Raw genomic sequence first — 22,345 nt, 5'->3', positions numbered from 1 at the left:
AAAGAAAAAGGAAAATTTTTTCAATTAAACGACAGCAGTATCGAATATAGGTGATACAGAATTAATTTAATCGTAAATAACGTTTAAATAAAAAAATTCCAAAGACTATAGAAGAGTTACGAAAACAGAGGAAATACAGAAACAGACATTTTCTACCAAACAATAGACACAAACATGGACAGTTCGCAATTGAGAAAACGAAAAAGAAGAAACCTGCCCAATGTATAGTAAAACAACGTACGATCACGCACGAATAGAACGCACTGACTCACCACATGAGATCTGTGATGCTGATGATGCATTGTATGATGATGATGATGTCTCATCTCCTTAGCGTGATGCTTAGCATGATACTTGCTGCCCCTGTGCGGTGGATAAGTGTGATAAAAGATAAGGTCGTAGCCAGGCTGGCGTCACCTGACCTCCGCCATTTCGCACTTGGACACCGCTATCTGCCGGTTGTTAGGATGATTCTGATGGCCTGGTACGGTCAGCTGGGCCGAGCAATTGTTGTGAAGCTTTCTAGAGGCGTTGTTCGTCTGCATAGCCATGTTGTTCGATTTCTCGTCGTTTTGCGTCGCGTTTTCCAACGTTATATCGTTCTCGTCCAAATCGACCGTGAACGCGATACGATGATGAGCCGGCAGCATTTTCACGTTCGAGCCGATCGGCGTCACCGTGGTGGCTGGATCCAGCTTCACCAGGGCTGCTTGCAATTGCAAGGCATCCATGTCTCACAATCCAGCCTCGCGATCTTTCAAACGACCGAAAAACCAAGGAAAAATAGACGAATCGATCGATCTCGGGCGGACAATCCGACGAGACGGCTCTCGCGGTCGTTCAGTTGGCTGACTTATCGTCCAGATATCGGATGACGTTGATCGGATGAAAACGCTAGTTCTTCCATTTGAAGCAATCGACGTCGAGTTTCTCAACCTTTATCTTTCACGTGGTCGTTCTTTAAAAGAACCGCTACGCCCGCGATCGTTCCTTCTTCCCTCCTTTTCACGTGGATATTTCGAGAAACGGGACGGAATCATAAAACAGCAACTTGACCCTTGAATTCTCTTCCGTCGTACATCGAATCATCACACAAATATGCCCGTGCCTATTTTTACGCTTCTGGAACGCCTTTCGATTCTCTCGCCACTCGTTCAACCAGACTACGAAGAAATTCCACGAACAAATCCAACAGATTCGCGTGCTTTTCAGACTTTCACTTAATTACGCGACTTTCCGTTCACTCTCGATCTTCTCGAAGTACAGATTAATTTAGGAGGGTCTCGTGTTTATTCATCTTTCGAGATATACACTCTGCAAGGAAATATAAACGGCGTTTCAGACTTGCAAAGGCTTCTCTAGATTCACAGACAATCCGTCTTGTAGACGTAGTCTCTTGTGTTCCACTTCGACGGAAGACAAAAGACTTGCCAATATTGACTGTCCGTGGACACGTGTCCGCGGATAATTGTCTGGAAATCTGGACAAGCCTTAAACCTATCAGGATTACGAAACCACGAAGCCTAATACGTCCCGAAGCAACGTTTTGTAAGACTGCTGGGTTGTTACAGGCTTTCTGACATATCTGAGACTTCTTGAAATTATCATTGAAACTTTAAAACTTTAAAATACCTCAAACTTTTTCGATAGAGACACAAATTCAAAGAGAAATTCAAAGGTAGGTATTCAATGTTTAAAATCTTTCGATCAATGAAATCTAAAGATGAAATGCCACTTAGGTGGTTCCACGAAGAGTTTACCTAATTTTTCCAAATTTTAGTACATTATAATCGATATTATCGTATCGTGTGTTACCTTTATTTGTTCATTTTTAATTGCTATTAATCAGTTCATTAGTGAAAGAATCTCTCTTGAAATGATTAAGGTAAACAAACCAGCCAGTTTTACGAACATAATATCTAAAAATTGTTCCTCGAGTTCATACGTCATCGATCATCAATAGTTTCGCGAACGTCGGTTGGATTAAATAGTTTCTAGGTGCTCGTCGCAGGCTGCACGCGACTTCCACGCACCCTGAACAATAGGAACCCGAGTGGCCATCAGAGATCCGCCTCGTCATCGCGATTATGATTCCGGACAGCGCGAGATCCCGTGAAACTGCTTCGTTACGCGTCGTTGAACGATCCTCGAGGTTTAACGGAGGGACCCTGTCGTATTTCATTGCTCCACCAATATTTTAGATACGCGTGAACGTTGCATTAAAATGAGCAAGTTCATTCTCGCTATGAAGATAAGACGCTGTTGGCACGAAATAGGAAGCTACCTATTTGGTACGCGTTTAGATTTCAAAGATTTTCAAAGATTGATGTAGATATCTCGAAGAGAGTTTTTAGAAACTAGTTGAGAAATTTTTTACTATTTCATTTAAATCTTTTATTCAACATATTGAAGTAATATCAAGAGGACAAAATTATTGTTGTTATATTTATATTTAGAGGTAGGATCGCGTTAGTTATTACTTTATTATTCGGATGAAAAACACCACACTTCTCGGAGCCGGAAAACCTTTATTGCACACGCTTGGAAGGGACACGAACGAATGAATGAAAAGGAAGTCTTAAACTATCGATCTGGTCTATCGACCGTGTCTAGTAATATATTCTAGTTACTCCTCTTTGTAACTAGCTGTCAGCATATAGATGGCGAGCGAGAACTCACGTTGTCATTTTTAACAATTATACCGCACGATTATTGTATATTTTACTCGTGGTAATTCAGGCTTATTTCAAACACTATTATATTATGTGTTGATATATGTACGAGCATATAGAGATCTTTAGTTGTATTAACGCTAGAACTACCGGCGGTAATAATACAAAATTTATACCAAATTAAAATAAAGATATGTATATATTAATAAAATGAACGACTGTGTTATGACATTTGTTCACCGTTAGATCGATGGGATGAAGTTATATCGAGCGAACGTGACTGAAAGCTTCAACTGATGGAACTATGTATTTTTTACATGACTGATACAAGAAGCGATTTTACGTGATTATATGCGTGAAGATAAGAAGATGAGAATAAAATTTGGTTAATCAGGCAAGCAACAATATATACTTACTTTACGCCGATGTGAGTTGTAAACCGGGAAATTGATATAAAAGGTAGTTGCAAGAAACTGATTCGAACTACTGGTTTTAATAATCTCATTGTATAGATTATTTGCTTTTTCTTTAAATCGAATATTTCAAATTGTAAGTATATAATATATTGAAAATTCCATTGGAAAAATAGTAAATGGTACCAAGCAAAAAGTCGATTTATCGTAAGATTCGACGATTGAAATTATTTTACGACGTCCTATTTTTAGCAAGAGCAGCAAAAGAGTTTGGCTGCGATCTAATTGTTATACAACTATGCAACTTGAGTAACCAAGGCTATTACGTCTGCCAAGGTGATAATTAAGATTGTCGAACAAGTTTGTCAAGGCGATAATTAGGATATTCAAACTTTAAAAAGTTCCTAATTGTACTATTATAAAAATATAAAGGAGAATTAAGACCAGCGTAACGCGTAGTATTCATAAGCTTTGAGGATAAAAATTAATAAAAAGCCCCTTAAGCTTTTGAGACAAGGTGAAAAAATTCAAATTGCAATAAAAATTCTCCATCGATATAGACCACTTTGACACTTTTAATTTTCCTAAGAAATAACGTGATTTTATTTCTTCTGCAATATTTCGTTTCGAAATAAATTTAAACAAACTATCAGAATTATCCTCCGCTTGCAATTATCTACGTTTATTAATTATTTATTTCGCTATGATAATATAACCTGCAAACTGAAGACAAACCAAAAGTCCGAAAGAAATTCACATGTTTTATTCGAACGCCGCATCGGATGTATTTCCGGCTTGCAACTGGAGACGTTAACATGATTCATATCCCAGACGCTGGTCGGCACAGACAGAAGGTAGAAAATTTGCATATAACATGCTAGAGACGAGGCAGACGTCGCTGCATCTCTAACGATTCTTTTTTTATTCCACATACTGGAGATCGACTGAAACTCGAGACTTCTTTCGTCGAACGTGGGTGGATTCAGCTTATATAGAGTCGCAGAAATCGCTCAGTGTCCAGAACAATCGATAAACAACGAGTTCGTGAACCTACCAATCTTACACGATCCGTAAATATCATTAAGTTTTACGATTCCTGATTTAGCGATGGTTGGAAGCGTTTGCCGCGGGTCACAATATTGGAAAGTACTAGTTTTCTCTTTAATTGGCTTTCTTCGTCTCTCAATCTGTAAAATTAGTTTGTTTGATAAACATGTATAGATAAAAGTGATCAGTGAAAAAATGAAGTTCAATGACAAAGCAGCGAACTGTAATGAAATTTCTCGCAATTAATAAGAAGTTCGTAAAACTATTCTTAGCACCTATGTGTTTTCATATTTTCCTCCTTACATCTTTGAATTTGCAACCGTTTAATTGCACTCGAGAAAACCTCTCTGACTTTCAACGATTGTTGGTTAGATAAACGTAATACTACGTTTTTCCAATGGAGCTAAATGTAAGACGTTGACTGTTTAGTCTCAGAGATTTCTTGTTAGCGGTTATCACGAAACTCACTAGCCGGATAACACGACAGCAAAAATTACATTACCTCACGATAAACAAACTTTCGGTATACGATTATCACGAGACACATAAAAACGAGATATTTCACGATCCACTGCCAACGTTCAATTGCCCCAACCACATGTTAATTGTAATACGTATATGTAAGTATATTTCTGCAAAACCCACGCAGTAACGAAAACTCTACAAAAAAGGAATTCTCCGGACTATCGGTGAACCGAGTAGAAACCCCTATCTGATTCGAGTTAATGTTCGAGAAGCAGTCGAAGTAAACGTACGGATGAATAAACTGAGTAGGTTTAAAGGCCCGCTTGCTCGTTCCCTATGGGGATGTTCACCGTTGTCCTTGGAAGCGAGCGGCAATTAAAAACGCCTATTCCACGGATTACCTATTCGCAAACGAGTCAGAGGCAGACGAATTTTATACCCGCTTTATAGAGCTTTACCTTGCTTTATGTTCGGTGCAGAAAGACGGCGCAGGTATTCGTGAAAGGAATTCCAAGGGCAACGGTGTCTGGGCCTCGAAAGGACGGTCAACGCACCACAGTTTCCTTTGTGCGATTCAGCCGCGTTTCTAAATCGTTTTCACAAACTGTTGAGAGAGCTGGAACGCCTAGAACGCCCACGGGAATCAGCCGTTTCTACCTTCGCCGGGGAGACATTGTACGCGTCTGGTGGAACACGTTTTTATACTACTCGAATCGATTTCTCTCGCTCTTAGATAGGTTGAGAGGGAATACGGCTGGGGTTACAGGATTTTTTGATCGCGCCAGGTTAAGTTTGATAAATTTAATGGTAGCGAGGAAATAATTGAAACTGTACTAGAAATAGGCTAGCATTCACAATACTGTGATATTGTGAAATAGAAAGCTACTCAAATTACTGCAAACCCCTTAAATAGCAAAATCGAATATATCCTCTTAGATTGCAGAAATATACCTATCAACTGTCTAGCTAAATGTATTCCATAATGATGCAAAATCATCTCTAAAGATCATAGTTCTCTAACGACTACCAACTACCAATCTGGAGCATCCCGCGACAACTAGAGATCAGTTGTCTTCATCTTCCCTTGATTCGACTCGTTAAGCAGAATGTAAAAACGTAGTTAACCTAAGGTACTGATAAATATACCCTAGCCTACCTTCAGACAAATTAACCTATCTGGTCGCTAACGAGTGAAGAAAAAGCCAAGCATCAATCTCTCCGTTAACGCCCAAAGATGGATCACGCCCGTGTATCTGTCATTCGAGTGTGGTTACCGACCGGGAAAGAGAATCGCAGGATGTCCCCGATGACGAAGCCGAGTTGGTCGTTAAAGGTGGACACAGGCCCGGTTGAGTGGCCCGAACAAAGGATCTCGAACTGGACAATGGCTTTTTCTTGACGTTTCTGACGACCTTTGCCGCGAGAGAGGAGAGAACAGAATGTAGCAAGGGACCACACAACACTATAGACGGCTCTTTAGCAGCCGTAATGACAACTTCTCTCGGTGTGGCGCGACTAGTCGTGGTGCGGCGGTAATTAAAGGGCGTGGAAACTAGGTAGCTCGGCGCTCGGCTACCAGGGCCACTTTTCTTTCGGCACAGATACGATGAAAAGTGAACTGTTCCACGCTCCGCTACGCTGAAAAGAACACCACGGTGTGTACAATGCCAGCTGGTAAGCACGAAAAATTTTCACTCAATAGTGAGAAACTTGGTGCCGCGAAAGGATAAGCTTTGTCTCTAGAAATAATAACGCCCCGGACGTTTGATACACCAGATTAATTAATAGGGAAACGCGCCGGTTATCGTTTTCATCGTCGTGCCTTTGTTCCACGTACGTGTTCCATATATGTTGTTATTCAATACATTGGAGATCGTGAAATTGTGTTAACGCAATATGTATGTCATTTGCAACTATTTTTCCATCAATTTACGATATCGATCTCTAGCTTTTTAATATTCTAACCGTGAAACGGAGCACCAAGGATTTACTTAAACTGTTGGTTTGGAACAATGTTCAGCTGTTATAACATTTGCGATTTTTCTCCTCCGTATCTTTCCTGGAATTTCCGACTGCGTTACTCAGGATCAACATTAAATGTAATCTAATTACAATTTTAATTAAATGAAAACGCTAAATAATAATTAAACGCCGTCCTTCTGTAGAAACAGGTTTAATATCTCTGCATATTCAATTACGTTATTTTTCAATTTTCATTTATATATTCTTCCCAAAGGGAATTTTATATTTGCTACTATCAATATATTACAGCGATATCATTCGTGTCAGCCTTCTAAGGTTCACAGTGACACCCGGTAACGATACTTGAGAATTAATCTCAGCCCCTAAGACACACAAAGCAACCAAACCAAGCCACACAAGATTCCTGTCAACATAATCTACCTCCTGTAACCTAATCAGCTAATTCGCAAACGTTTCCTCCCGACGCCAACCAAGTATCTATAACCTGGATTCGAGCATCCGAAATATCTCCGACCTTCCACCTTATCCACAAATATCAGCCTTCCACCTTCCCTCCGCAAGTTTCTATTTCTTCGTTTCTTCCGCAAGAAACTACGAGCACACGTGGAGCCGCTATCTGTCCCGATATCACCATCGATAAATCGAAATGGGAACGAAGGTCCAGGATTTTCTATTAAGCCGACTGTTCGCTAGCTGCCAAACGTCAAGAAGCAGAGTTACAATTATCGAGGCCATTCGTTCGTTACGAGACGCTGGATACCTTCGTTTTTTCCAATTCTTTTGCCTTCTCCGATGCCTTTACTGACTGAACTGACCAGAGCTACTCTCCGCGTGGACTTTAAGTGGGGTTACCGGATGGGGGTCAGCTGTTATTGGCGTGTACCGTTCGCCACGTAAGTGCTAAGTGCGAGAGCTGCGAGGTTACCGACGAGATTACCCCTGCAACACCAATAATCGAGTAATAACGAAGTCGACCGGCTCGCTTCCTCTTGTACCTACCTATCTCGGAAGCGACGCAGATTCCACGGCAGATCGGTATCAGAGGCCATGGTTCGGACCACACCGGCTATAATCTGGCATATATGTACTTCGAAATTACTCGTTACATACATATAATACTTTGAAGAGATACTCGATGAATGGACTTCGTGGAATTGTTTAAACGTTTCTGGGGATGGTTTTAAAGAGGTGAGTAATTTGGAGGTGTTGGTGCGCTGTTACTGTTAGTGCTGTAACTTGTTGTTCGAAGCTAAGAGATGAGCCATGTAAGAGTTACGTAATACGTATATTATTGTTAAATGTATACGGTATATTATGTATAACACTGTGTAATGTGTAACATACTGTATAATATAATACGCAGACTGAATACCTGGTTTTGATAGAGAATTTCAACACTATATAGAACTTCGAATTAACTGCTACGGTGATACGAACTTTTCAGAAATAAAACTGATCAAGTCACTTTCCATGAGTTCCACAATTTTATCTTCATATGTGATTAGTATCGAGCTTCTGAGAAACGAGTTATCCACTTGCACGAGTTTATGTGTTTCAAGAAAATGGTATATACATGCGATAATTTCAAGAAAATTGTAAAAAAAATTCTAACATTCAATATGATGTCTCTGAGCAGTTCTAGTAAAATACAACGATACCTTGATAAAGAAATAAAGATACACAACAACAACTAATATAATAAGTACCATTACTTTTTTATTCAGATAATCTTACGCTTCGATTAGATATTCGTTAAAAATATTATATTACTGTATGTCGTAACGAATGTTATAATATCACGAAAGAAAACTATACGACGTGCCTCGAATCTAAAGTTAATCGTGCGCGACGTATCGAATCACGATCGATTCACCTGACGACGTGGAGCGTTTTAACTGTAACGTCACCGGTGAACTTTCATTGTTTGTCGCCGGTTACCTCCGCAATTTGTAATTTAATAATCCCTATTAATCAGCGTCAGGAGCTCGCTGTCGTGTTTCGCCGCCTCGCAGAGGCCAACCAACGGGAAAATGGCGTCGCAGTCCGTGAAGATAAAGTTGGACGCGATTCGGACACGCTGATAAGGGGTGAAACGAGCGTGGCTGTGGAAATGACGGCTCAGACGGCGATTAGCCTTCTCGAGTAGGTCGAGGGAAAGAAATTGCACAATGGGGCAGAAACGACGTAGAAACGACACGAAAAACCACTATTCTTGATAACAAACAATGGCCTTTGTTTTACTTTCTACGATGCGATTACGTTAACTGATATTTTGATGTTGTCACTGTTTGCCGGTATTAGAGGCAAGTATTTTTTACAGATCGAAACGATATTGGATAATAAAGGCAATCTATATTAGTATTAAAGGACACTTTATCACGCGAGATGGATAGCTGTTTTTTTATGTAAGTTAAATTATAGGATCGTAATGTAACGTAAAACCATGGGAACAATGAAATGTATTGAATTGAAAAAATATATTGTGAAAATGAATTGTATTGAAGGTTTGACGCAACAAGCCGAGGAAGGTGATTATTTAAGGAATAAAATTATAATACTATGCGTAGAAGCAGATTTGGGGATAGAATATTTTTATGTTTACGAACAAAAGGATTTATATCCACCAGTAATACTGAATTGTATGTAGATATAGATCTAGTAAAAATATTCGAACAATAAGATTTAAGAAATTATCCAAGAATACAAAAGCAATAACACTCATCGTTCCGAACTAGTCATTTCTCGAGACACTTTCTAAAATCCCAATCGTTCAAATAAATTCTATATAGCGCTACGTATCGTACTACACGACGTCTTAAAATGAAAATCACGAAAACAACTATCCATATATTCAAGGATAAAAATAAAAATTTCCTTAAAGAATAATACAACCCCATAAGAACTTTCTTCCACTCGAACAACATTCCATTCCAATAATCAACTTAAGCGTCTCTTCTGTATATATATATCCTATCCGAGTCTCATTCCGAAGTCCTGTTAAATCCAAGCTAAGCTGAATAGCCATTACGCGAATGCTTCCGTGTTTCGTGTTCAAACGGAATGATTCCAGAAGTGCGTACGATAAAGTTATCCGGTGCTTTGCTGCTTGGCGAAATTATCGGAGATACGATGTCGTCGTCGTTGTAGACGCGTACGTGATCGTAAATCGCGCGCAACATAACCGTGTGTTTTACTCGCGACGACGACAACGATGGTCTCTACGACACGAACTTCGAGCAATACCTGCGTCAAGACATTTTCCTTGGAAAACCATGGAGAGATAGCTGCAGGGGTTGAGTGGGAAAAATGAAGAGATAAAGAGACACGTACGTTCCATAAGTTACGAGACCGATGGTTTTCAATATAAAGTTTAATAAAACATGTTCGTAATAAGACCCCCGAGATATAAATTTATGTTGCGAATTATTTTAATGTGTACTCTACTCTGGTTTTAGTTGTAATTAGACTGTGAATTTTTATGCGAATTCGTATTATTAGGAGGACGATTAAAGAAATGTAACCTAAATAGAGTACAGCTTCTACCCTGAATTTTTGTTTCATATGTTTCTGCGTCTTATGTACATTTTTTAACCAGTTATTTATAATACACGCAAATTGACGAGTATCGTCTTCGTTTTATAATGACAACATCCATTCGCCTATTTCAAGTGTACTAATAATAAACGTCCCGTGATTTACTGATGGTAATGTTGGAAAGAGAAAGAACGAATGGAGGGAGAAAGAAGAGGCGAATAAAAAGAGAGACAAAGGAAACGAAGGCGAGTGAAAGAAAGGAAAAAGGCAAAGTAAAAGAAAAGGGAACAAGGACAGAGAAAGAGATGGAATGGAGATTGAGAGTTGAAATAGGGGGGAAAAAAGAGAAATAATGGACCAACCGAGAAGTAAGTGGCAGTGTAAGAAAAAAAAGAGTAGAAAAATCAGAAGGAAAAGGCTGGAGAAAAAAAATGGTGAAAAAAGAGGAAAAAATGAAGGAAACGACAGCGACAGAGAGAAAACAGAGGAAAAAGCGAAGGCGACGAATCGTCAATTTCGTTTAGGTACATAGGTGGACGTGTGACGGAGGCGAATCGTGGCACGGACAGAGGGAAACGATGAAAAATCGTTGGACGGTAGAGCGTCACGAACGAACGCAAGAGAAAATTGTAGCATTTGCGGCACGTGAGAGGATTGCATGCAGTCCGCGTAAAAGCTGCAAGAATCACTGACTGTGTATGTGTCTATACACGGTGAGTCACCGGATACAGGAGATCAAATAGAGTAGTGTTGGATTTCAGGGCGCAAAGAAACACGTATAAGATAATTTAAATGAAATTGTAGAGAAATTATGGTGTATATATGTAGTGAATATATATAGATGTTACGTGTAGATATTTTTGCGCGTAAATGGTACGGATAGTTTGCTGATTATAATAATTGGGAGAGGGTGCAAGAGATGAAATGTAAATGGTTCAAAGAGAACTCTTTCTGTAAATATAACAATACATTATACAGTTGTATAATTCTTTTAGATAGAACCGTGTAGTTACTTCCTCCTGTAGTAAATTACTGCAATTTATTATTCTATGTAAAAAGGTAATGAAACCTTGAATTATTGAAAAAATAATTAGTTCGTGAGATATCTTAATTACTCTATGAATAAATAAATTCTTTTTTATTCTCGCTAGATGTAACCATTTACAATCCTCATACTCATCCTTCTTTGTTTCCTATGCTGTAAAAAAATATTTTCTATTAACTCGAATAAAATAGATTATTGGACAAATGATATATTAATAAAGGAAATAATACGCAATATATAATAATTACAAATGGAACTAGTATCTAAGACAAAAAATAAGAGAAAAAAAGGAGAACCACGTTTTTTTCTTCAGATATCCAGATCTTCAAATTATATTTTATGTTCCTTCAGATCCAAAGTTAATTAAGTTCCACGTTTCTCGTAACTCACTTCGTATATGTGCAAACCTGTATCGAAATAAAGCACGAAGGTACTTCCTTCAGTCATGGCTGACGTACCGCCAGAGATATTAAGCTCGCGTAACGAACATCGCAACGTAAAAATAAGAAACGTTTTCTAAAATCCCGCTAGAAGATATTCGAATCGGTCCACGAACATTCTGCGTTACGTTCTGTGCTTTTCAACCTTTAGCCATCAGGCAAGGGAAAAGAGCCACGAAAGTATTGAGAAAAAAATGATTCGTCTCGTTAGAAGTCGAAATTACAGGAAAGCGAGAAGCACGAAGAAACAAACAGGAAGGAAAAAAGGTTGGGTCGTTGACCAAGAAAAAAATCTCCTTTTACCATCTTTCCCTGCCATCACTTTGAGCATCTTCAAAGCAGCTACTACCCTTAATTTGGGAAAACATCGACTTTCATTTTGTTTCCATGAAACTAGACAGTCTTTTCATAGGATTAATGCGTTTAGTGATCAACTTGGTGTCTAATGATTTTCAGATTATCCTTAAATTACTAAAATCTATTTACTTATCATTTGATAAGTCTGTAGTATCTATAATTCTGAAGTATTAAGTTAAATCAAACATTAAAAAATTTAAGAAAAAAGTTAATATACTAGTGCAAAAAGAAAAAGATCATAGAGTGAAAAAGATATTAAAAAAATAAAAAAAGACCTAGTTCTAATATAGAAAGAAAAATAGCATGAAGTCAAACTAAAATTAAAAGATTCAATAACAATACATAGAAACAGCGGGATGATTCAATGAGATATTCCAACTTTTTCTATGAACTTCCAACAGTTCTTGACTCAACCTGCGATAAAGAGCTACTTAATAAAATTACTTTTCTATCAAATTCCTTATCGAACTTCCATATACCGATACCTTACGCTTTCACTATATCCTTGTCCGCTAACATATGTCCGCAGAGGATCAGATAATAATCAGCCAAAGCAACATTGCTATTCGCAAATACAAATTGCCTGACCTGTGAACTTGATTTCTTATCACGTCCAGCGCAACTATTTCGAACACGGTCGCATGCATATAAATCTAAAACCTTATCAACCTTACACACACCCAGGTACATATAGCTGTACGTACACAAGTATTCCAACACTTGCTTATTTCCCACGGGATTCGATTTAATGATATTGATTAATTCTCTCTATATAATTGTTTTATACATCGTAGAAATTCATTCAACCAACGAATACTTATCACAGGGCTAATTAAAATTTATCGATAACTTGAAATCCTTAAAATTTATAGCCTACAACGTAGATAGACATTGTAGAATCAACGAGAATGTAAACATTATAGCTTCCATGTAACTACTTGTAATTAACTTGTTCAATTTCTTTCTCTCATTCTCATACAACTAGTATACCCATAAAATTAATTCACGTATATATTACAAATTCTACCAGCATGTTTGAATATCCATCAGTAGATTGCGTACGTTTATGCAAATTCATATTTTCATAAACACAATCAAAGGAGCGAAACATAAGAAACTCGTTTCATCTGCCAAATATCATAATAAGCGCTTTACGCTGAATATTTTACATATTTTTGCATATTACACGCATTCTGCATATCTTTAACATCTTTAAATTCCCCACACACGCATAAACATTCTTGGTTCATTTACGAAGTACGAAGTATGTACGTACGAACATACACACGTATTATGAACACAATCAGAAAAAGAGAAAGCAGCGTCACACATTCCGCAAGCCTGTGATAGGAACGCGAACTATCCGCCACCCCATTTTGCAAAAATCGCTTTATTGCGCGGAAAAGAGGTGGTATCGCGTGCACTTTATCGTGGACGCTCGTCAAGGGTGAATAGAGATAGCCTGGAAGTGTTCCCCTCTGTGGACAGAACCTCGATATTGGACAGCAGGTTGGCCTGATTTACATTGCGCAACCTGTAGAGCGCCCGGTGGGAAAAATCGAAACGAGATCCGTCGAAAAACTGACCATTTTCGAGGAAACTAAATAGAACGCCAGCCACATCGAAAGAAATTTTCAGAAACTTTGCACTCCTGAATTTTATGTGACGACAATTTTTCAGCAACTTCTCACTATCGACTTTTATGCGACAAAGATAATCTTTTCTAGTAAAATTTCAATCCTGATTTTTATACAACGGCAGTATCGATCTTTTATATTATAAAGACAATTTTCAGAAAACTGTCACTTTTGATTGGTGTACGATAAAAAATTTGTTCGATAAGAATAAATGGCGATTCCATGTGAATCGTGAAATATCACGAACATGTGCATGTGATACGACTTATTTCGATATTAGTTTATATGCTAATTTTTTCCATCGACCGTCAATTTAATGACAGTGGATGGAATATCGCGTTTGCTGCATTCAACGAGATTATTGCCGATTCGTGGAAGTTTCTTTTTAAGGAACTGCATTTCTCTTTTTTTCTTTTTGTTTTACCTACTACGTAGTTATAGTATCCGTGGAATCTTTATTTGGAAGTTTCCTTTTACACGTGTCGATTAGGTTTTATTTGAAAAATTGCAACGTGACAAATTGTTTTTATCTTTTCTGTCGAGATAACCGATGTCTCTGTTGAAAAACTGGTATTAGTGACGAAAAGCTTTTTTGCGATAGATAGTTTTTCAGTATCAATTTTGTGTAAGCTTTAGGTAGAATTTCTTGTACCGGCTGACAAACTTTTTTTATCGATATCTTATATAAGTTTTATATTAGATCGATGATACTGCGATGGCGTAATCGTGAAATTTAAATATTTTAGACAATGTGCGCAACCGATTTCGGAAATAGTTAATTTTTATTCACGATATTATCAAACATTCCTTCCATGAATTTATTACGGTTATTAGTGAAATTAAATTCTATCTTTTTCTCTGGAAAATTAAACGCGACGAAACTTTGCCACTGTTTCGTGATCACTCTGTATATCAATATGCCCTATCTTTTAGTGACATTTGTGATGGATTACGTTAAAGTACAACATTATTGGTATATGTACGAATGGATTTACGAGTTTTATAGTTATATTTACCTACGATAGATAAATCCCAAGCTCTCGTGCCATGAATAGTAATTTCTCAAAGTTAGAGTATTATATTCAATTCTGCGTTTGCGTGTAAATATATGTACGTCTGTATTAAATATATTATTCATATCTTTTAAGACAAATTGCTATAAACGTAACTCGTACAAGTAATGTAGCATTAAATCAAAACTTTTCCTTCCCCTGCATTAACTATATGCTATTACACGTATATCAATTACAGTGATTACGATGATTGGAAAAGAAGCAGAATAAAACGTAATGTGTTTCAAAACGCATGTAATTATATTACGATTTTAAAGACGAACTTAGAAACGTGGAAATATGAAAAATTTAATGCCCCTAATTATACCATAGTTTCTGAGACGATCGTAAAAACGAGGCAATAGAAAAAGAATGTAAAAATATTAGAAAACGGAAAAAATTGCGCAAGCAACGTATTAACATACAAAAGTATATTTATTATTATTTGTTGCCTCTGTTACGTAAAACTTGATTTATTGTCATTGATAAAGCGTAAAAATCACGCGACAAATGTTTAATCACGACATTATTGATTCCTAGAAGCGGTAAGGCCGATCGCAAGGCCTGTTGGTCCCGATTCGCGAGTCACGATCGATCGATCGACGATTGAGATCAGGCCCAAGCATAAATTCACCGGCAGCCAGAGATTTGCTCGTGCATAGCCAATAAACACGCCCGGTTAATGATTTATCGCGATCTCACGACTGACGCACATATGTAGCTATATACGTACATATACATATCCGTTTTCTATCGGTGCATTCAGATCAAACTTTTATCCACGCATTGCCCGTAACGAATCGTTAGAGAGAGAAAGACAGAAAACGCTTTCTTTCGCCAGAGAGAATTCTGAGTCATAGTTATGCATTCGAGTGCACCAGAAACCGAACTCACCAGCTGTGCATATCCGGAGGACTGACTGCAAGGACTGAGTTTTCGATCATTCATGTGTCCACGTAGTTCGAATGTTATGTTGCACATTGTAGATCAGAACAGAAGTTTGTTTCAAATGGTTTTAGGGTGTGTTAAATACTGAAATGTTGATACCTTTGTGAGCCATGTTGGGAAATATTTAGATATTTCTGTTTGTAATAAATTATGTTAACAAACAGTGAAACGTCGATTCTTTCCTAATAAATTGCGTTTAATAAATGCAATACTTGGTTTGTAAGAAATTCTGAAGAAGCCTGCTTTTTTCTAATAACTTGTGCGAACAATGTTCAATGATGCAAAGAATTGAAATAAATGAAAGCAATGAAAAAAGAACTGTGAAATTGTCTCCTTATCTCGGTAATCTTATGCTGCTGAACTATTGGAATTTGTCCGTAGAACATATGCCAAGATCAAATATGCGATCAACCATAAAACAGATCCTAATCATCGAGTCGTTTTAGAGAATAGCGGAGCTTTGGCCGACCAATGGTAATTACTATTAATCATTTTCGCGCTGCCTGATGTGTGGTAATTAATACCAGCCGCGAGAAAGTTGCACGTTTCGCTGTCTACTGCGAACGAACACGAAGAAGACGACGAAGACGACGATGACGACGACGATAATGATGATGATAATGACGATGGTGCACCTCCTTGACTCTTCCTGGGTTGAAGGCTCGTTTTTGTTTTCCAACCTGCGGACTATCCTGACCTATGACCAGAATCGTTTCTCCGCGTGAATATCCTATGTGTTAAATGCAAATAGACAATTTTGTCTATAATTAGTAATATATATTGCCCCATTTTTTATCATCCTTTCTCATCACTAAACCTTAACTTTTGCATTTCCATTTTATAAGATTAACGTAGCAACGAATTTAGATTTTCAAGGAACCGCGCTACTTATGGTACGACCTAATCCGAGGCAGAAGTTTTTGAAATACTACCGTTAGCTATAGATCCCTTATGTAAGATTTCAAGCCATAAAGAACCACTTTTTCTGTTCATAAACTAAAAAAAAGTTGTGCATCGTATTACATCGAAGAAACAGTAAAACAATAAATCCCGTGTAGAGCGGAAAATCAGGTTGGCGAAAATATCCTGTGCGAATTTCAAAGAAGAGGACTGCGAAGGAATACAACCTGATTCCTCGCAGAAACCAGTTGACTTTGAACCAGTGAAACGAGAATTGTTTGCGCTCGAGGTTTCAAAGCAGCAGGATCTGCCTTACACCAACACAATAGTTTCGATTGAAACGGTTTGACCGAGCAAACTCCGTGTCTACAAAAGCTTCTGAAACTACTCTATAGCACGACACAGAATTTTGAGTTTCAATAAGTCGATATAACCGCTAGTTAATGGGAAATAATGTAGCGCTGGAGGTAACAAGTTTTGCCAACATACGAAGTTCAAAAGAGGTCGAGAGATCATTAGAATTTCATAAAAGAGGATCAGTAGATGGAGAAACGAAGGACGCTTTAATATTACACGTCTCGTTATCTTCTCCTCCTTTGGTTTTTAACGCGCGAGTTCAATACGAATTCCTTTAATTTTATTTTAATCCCTTCACAGACGAATTTTGTTAAAATCGAAAAAAGATTATTCTCTATTTTTCTCAAAATAATGAGCTCACGCGTATATGACGATTGAGCGTTAAAATTGATTATTCGTAGTCGTTAATGATTCGGTACACTCAGAGATATTTTATCGCAATAATCTTCGTCGTATCTTTTCGAATCCGGTTCCCCCGTATCCCTCGAAAAGCTAAATTATATTTTATTTCGTTTGGTTTTTTGAAAAACTTTCGTTCCAATATTTATATTACACGTATTACGTGCAAAACTATATATTTTTATATAAAATTCTCGTACTTCTGAGTTACGTGACCCGCGCGGAATATGTTAAAGCGTAATATACCATCTACTGATGCAAATGTTTATTTGCAACTATTTCATCGGAGTTTATACCGAGCTGTCGCGATAAACTCATTCGAGTTGCGTTTAGTAGTTTCCAGCAGACATTTTAAGTTTCAGATATATGTTTGATGCTCGCTTACGTGCGATCTGTTGCTATACGAATATTTATGAGACTACGCGAATTCAAAGCGTATTCTCCGATTAGCGAACTTTTACGCGAAACTAAGATCATACTTTCCTGATAAACATATTCTGCAGCTGCAGTGAGTAACATAGCAATATCTCTAAAGAACATTATCTTAATTTTTTTTCCACCCATCCTATTTTGTACGATACTATAAATTTCCCTGTGAAGCACCTTCTTTGGTTCAGTTATGCTACTCACTCTACGTATCACGTTGCATTGAAAGTGAGAATATTACTCTCGACGGTAAAAGCGAGCGATTATATTGCTGTGACGATGAAGTTTACGCGGTCAACGAAACAACCTGAACCATCTGATACACTGTTCCCATTATCCAGTATTATGGATCGTTAAATCGAACCTATATCTTTCTACGAATCGTATGGAAGTTTCCCTGTCGGTCCATTAGACCGCCATTGTGACGATCTCGCAGCCATTTAATGGACTTTGACGCAAAAGAAAACTTTATCAACCCCATAGCGCTAAATATTCCGGACAGAAGAAAAGAACGAAGGTACATTTCGCGATAACGGCAGACTTCCAGTTCTTGTTAACAATCTTCCACGAGCAGACGTATCTACATAGAATGGTCGTTTCACTGCTGTGCAACCGGACTAAAGTTGTAGAATAAAACGAAACGTGGAAGCGAAATAAATTTCGTTATTTTATCCATAGTCAATTTTCTGTTTAGCTTCTTCGCAGCTCGGAATATTTTTAACATACTCTCATTGGTGATTGAATTTTTAGTCATTTTCTATATTATTTCTTCATAAGCAAAAAGGAACTATTATTAATTACAGACTTTGTTATTCTTGTTGTTAATAAAATAGACACCCGATTCGATGATTAATACTTGCGAGTAACTAGTATGTAACGTGTATTTAAACGTATTTTACATAGATAACGATAATTACAGTACGATGAGAATAAAAATTAACTACTTATAAAAATTAACTACTTAACTCTACTGCAAGCAATATTTTTAGTGATTGCTAGTCGCAGTATTCGATGAATTATAGATAATAGTATTATTCCAAAGAAGAATAAAAGAAAAGGTTGGAACAACGTCTCCCGACATAAGCGTCGCTTCAAAGAGTTCAGATAAAGAATATCTGATTACGAAATTGTCTGCGGTAAACAATTTACGAAAGTATATATAATCAAGGTGTTTTGTACAAGGAATCGATGAACCGTGACAAAATCGCATATTCCATGTAGAATGCATAGTAACACGTAGGCGTACTGAATTCAGGACGCAAAACGAGCGAGAAAAGTTCGCGTAAATATACGTTCTACTTTGTTACAGATCAAAGTTGCACGATGTGCTCGTTGTTTTTCGAAAACTATGCCTAAATAACACCTTTCTGTTTCGCGATCAGATAAAAGCTTCCAAGTATTTTATCGAAAGCTTTCTATCTATTCAGTTGGCCGAACATTGTTATCGAACATTATTAAATCAAATATTAGCGTTTATTAGTACACGAATTCCATTACACTAACTTAATTAATCGTTTCGAACTAAAATCCGAAAGTAGTTGTATTGATTCTTCAAGCGTATATTTTATTTTTCTACGAGTGTCTGAATATTTATGGACGATATAATCTATAATATAATATAATCTATAATAATCTATATTGTCTACATATTATATCAAAAAAAGGAAATTATCTTTTTTATAGCTGCAAGTCTTTCGTTTACAGTCAACAAATTTTATCGGACCAAGTCTATCTATGTATATTACTTGGAAGCCCTTTTTCCAAACTAGTATTATCCACACACATCGATACACCTATCGAAAGGAACACACTTTTCCTCGGCTGCCTGAAGCAATCACCCCTCTGTCGACCAATAGGTAACACACTTTTCCAATCCAAAAACCTTTTGCACACGACGTTCCCATCAATCCTACGATCCAATAGCTCTACCCTCTAAAAGCACGTGAAACGAGTTCTCAAGACTCTCGAGAGCTCCTCTAATTTCCACAAACTCATATCCAACGATCTAATCCCATACCCCGATGCACAATTTTCCCTAACAAGCGCAATGTGACTGAAAGATGCAATTCAGTCAAGACCGTACTCCATACTTATTGCAACCTATCGACATCTCCATCGTTTTCTTTCGATCGACAAACTGATCGACCAGCAAACAACGGACACATTTTACACACACGATCGGACCTTATTTCCATCGAGGTGTTTTCCATTCGACGAAGATCAGACGATCAGACGATCAGACGATATTGAACGAGATTTCAAAAATTTCTAGGCCTGATCACGTTCACCGAATACGAACCTTTGCGTAGCCAAATTAACCAACTGCATTTTTCGAATTGGTTTCTTTGACTAATATAATTATGACAGTAGTGTCTTATCAAAGCGCCAATGAAACTTCAAGATGTTTCACGCTATATGATATATCTACAAAATTTTTTTTTCGTGAGTATTGTGATCAGTATACCTCATAGAAAACCGAAAAAACATCACAAAATGCAAAATAAATCTTTTCAAGTGACATTTGTAATCCAGGCCTTCCACTACGTTTCAATTCATGGAGTTGATAACACGGTTCCTGGAAGGTTTCATATCTGTCCGCGATATCTCTGTATTATTATCTTCGGCGGTGGAAAAACGAAAAACGCGCCCGCATATTTCCCAGCAGCGACGCTGCGACGCCGTCGACGTCCACGGCGCGACGCCAAGGGAGACGCCTGGAGAACGGTCGCGGTGGGATCGTCGACACGCGGAGAGGCCACGCGAGCCAGGTTCTCACACGCGAGAGCCAGGTCGTCGCGTACGGTCACGGCATGCATACGTGAAAACGCGTGGAGGACCAACGAACGTATACACAACCAGACGATGCAGATCGAACGAGTCAAACGACGACGCGAGCGACGACATTAGTAAGTACACTAGCAACGTACACGAATAACGTACAGAAATAACGTTCACGAGTATGCACGAACGACATATACAATAAGTAACGTACAATAGCCGAGGAATGTATGTGATATATACGAGTACCGAACATGAAATGGACGAGAAGACGCGTTAGCTTGCAGCCTGCAGCGGAAACGAGCAAACGAAAATTCTCTTTCCGATAGCGTCTCGGAGCAAATTTGTTTTTTCGAGACTGTTGGACAACGCACTTTCCACCGATCAAAGGAACACGTCAGAGCTATTCGATTTGATCGATCAGCTGCCGATGATCCGTTTTATCATTTTACAATGCCGCAGTCAATGGTGCGTAAGAACGGAGAAAGTGCGCGACTAATGAGATAGAGATATCTCACGTGATCCTTTGTTTTATTCCCCAGCCGATCAGAGATCGAATCCGAATCCCGATCCGACGGCTAGATCACCTCTCGACGATTGCTGTCGAGCAAGCCTGAAAAACCACAGGCCACTACTCTCTCTCTCTTTCTCAGTTCACACCTTCTTCCTTGCAGATCCAATTCACGCGTCTCTTCTTCTCCCGTTTCTTCCTCGATATTCTCCACCGCCGGAAATTCCACCAGTTTACATCCTTCCGGAACGAAGACTCGATCACTGTCACCCAAAGAGGATCGATGACGCGGAGACACCGGAGGAGCGAGAATCACGAAGGTCGGCGAGTAGGGTGTCGCGAGTACCGCATCGACAATCTAGCACCACGTCGCCAACTTACTGGCTCTCTCTCGTCGAATCATCGCACGACCACGTTCAGAGATATAGCGCAACGAGGATCGACCCGATCACCAACGACGGACCAACGTTCACGACACCAATTGATAATCACGAGACGCAAAAATATACATCGGTAACTCGATAATCGCGATATTCAAAACGTAAAATTGAACGAAACGTTACATGTACCGTGAGGGCCAACTATTCTTCCGTTACGTGAACGCGTTCTCAACGCTCGAAACAGCACACGACTTTTCGCGCTGGACCACCCGGAGCCTCGCGTTCCTCTGATTCTCTTCGCCGTCCTCTCCCTCGTACTGTGTATACGCCGATAAACCACCCACCCCCTACCCTTACGGCACCCTCCTACCCCGCCAACCCTCTCTTCTCTTCAACCCTCTAGCCTAGTAGTAGTAGGATGCGGGGAGTTACTGGGGTGGGATCAATATGAGGTTGAGCGAACGCGGGAAATTCGCGCGCAGGTCCTTCTCCACCCTCCACTCTCCCCTCCCTCCACACGATACTACTCTCTCTTACCCCCTACTCTTGGCTAACCCCTCTGTCCCTCGTCTCTGTCCTCTGCCCGCACCCTCTGTCTATCCTTTTTTAACCGATGTAAAGAGAGTACCTCGTACTGACGTCTATCTCGTCTCGCTCTACCACAACCCTTCTACGTCCGTCTCTCACCGATTTTCCCGCTCCTTTTTCGTTGCCTCGTCGTCCCGACGTCTCCCGTTCGGCTCGTTTCTCGGCCAACCTTCGCGGCGGAGAGCCCACCCTTCGCCTCGAACCTTCCACCAGCTGCCCTGTTTCTATGCCTCACCTGATTGTACACGCATCTAGGTGTATACGGTGACCAGTCGAACGGGGCTGTACTAGATTCGACAGATTTGGCGGTGTATTAACAAACAGGTTCGTTTGGTACCGATCGGTATACGTTCTATTGTTTTCACCTTGTAGTTCTCACAGTTTCTAGGAATCGATCTTACAGTCTGCTTTCA

General features: G+C 38.9%; 2 protein-coding genes across 5 annotated transcripts in view; both read right to left on the bottom strand.

Moving 5' to 3' along the window:
* LOC100741550 (probable serine/threonine-protein kinase dyrk2) overlaps window positions 1–22,345 on the bottom strand; it is a 268,654-nt gene that overhangs the window by 148,109 nt on the left and 98,200 nt on the right. The gene's annotated exons all lie outside the window — the stretch shown is intronic.
* On the bottom strand, window positions 280–21,717 carry LOC105680896. 2 transcript variants are annotated; one of them, XM_012386746.3, is made up of 2 exons: window positions 21,114–21,717; window positions 280–1,314 (listed from the first exon to the last, which is right to left on the bottom strand). In XM_012386746.3, exon 2 carries the CDS (start codon window positions 729–731, stop codon window positions 414–416), a length of 318 nt encoding a protein of 105 aa, XP_012242169.1. In that variant the 5' UTR covers window positions 732–1,314; window positions 21,114–21,717; the 3' UTR covers window positions 280–413. The 2 variants fall into 2 exon arrangements, with proteins under 2 accessions (XP_012242169.1, XP_024224094.1); XM_024368326.2 differs by lacking the exon at window positions 21,114–21,717 and adding an exon at window positions 20,972–21,102.

This window comes from Bombus impatiens, unplaced genomic scaffold (genome assembly GCF_000188095.3).
Source record: "Bombus impatiens unplaced genomic scaffold, BIMP_2.2 scf_0418, whole genome shotgun sequence".
Classification (NCBI taxonomy): domain Eukaryota; kingdom Metazoa; phylum Arthropoda; class Insecta; order Hymenoptera; family Apidae; genus Bombus; species Bombus impatiens.
This window is presented reverse-complemented; position numbering and strand designations above follow the sequence as displayed.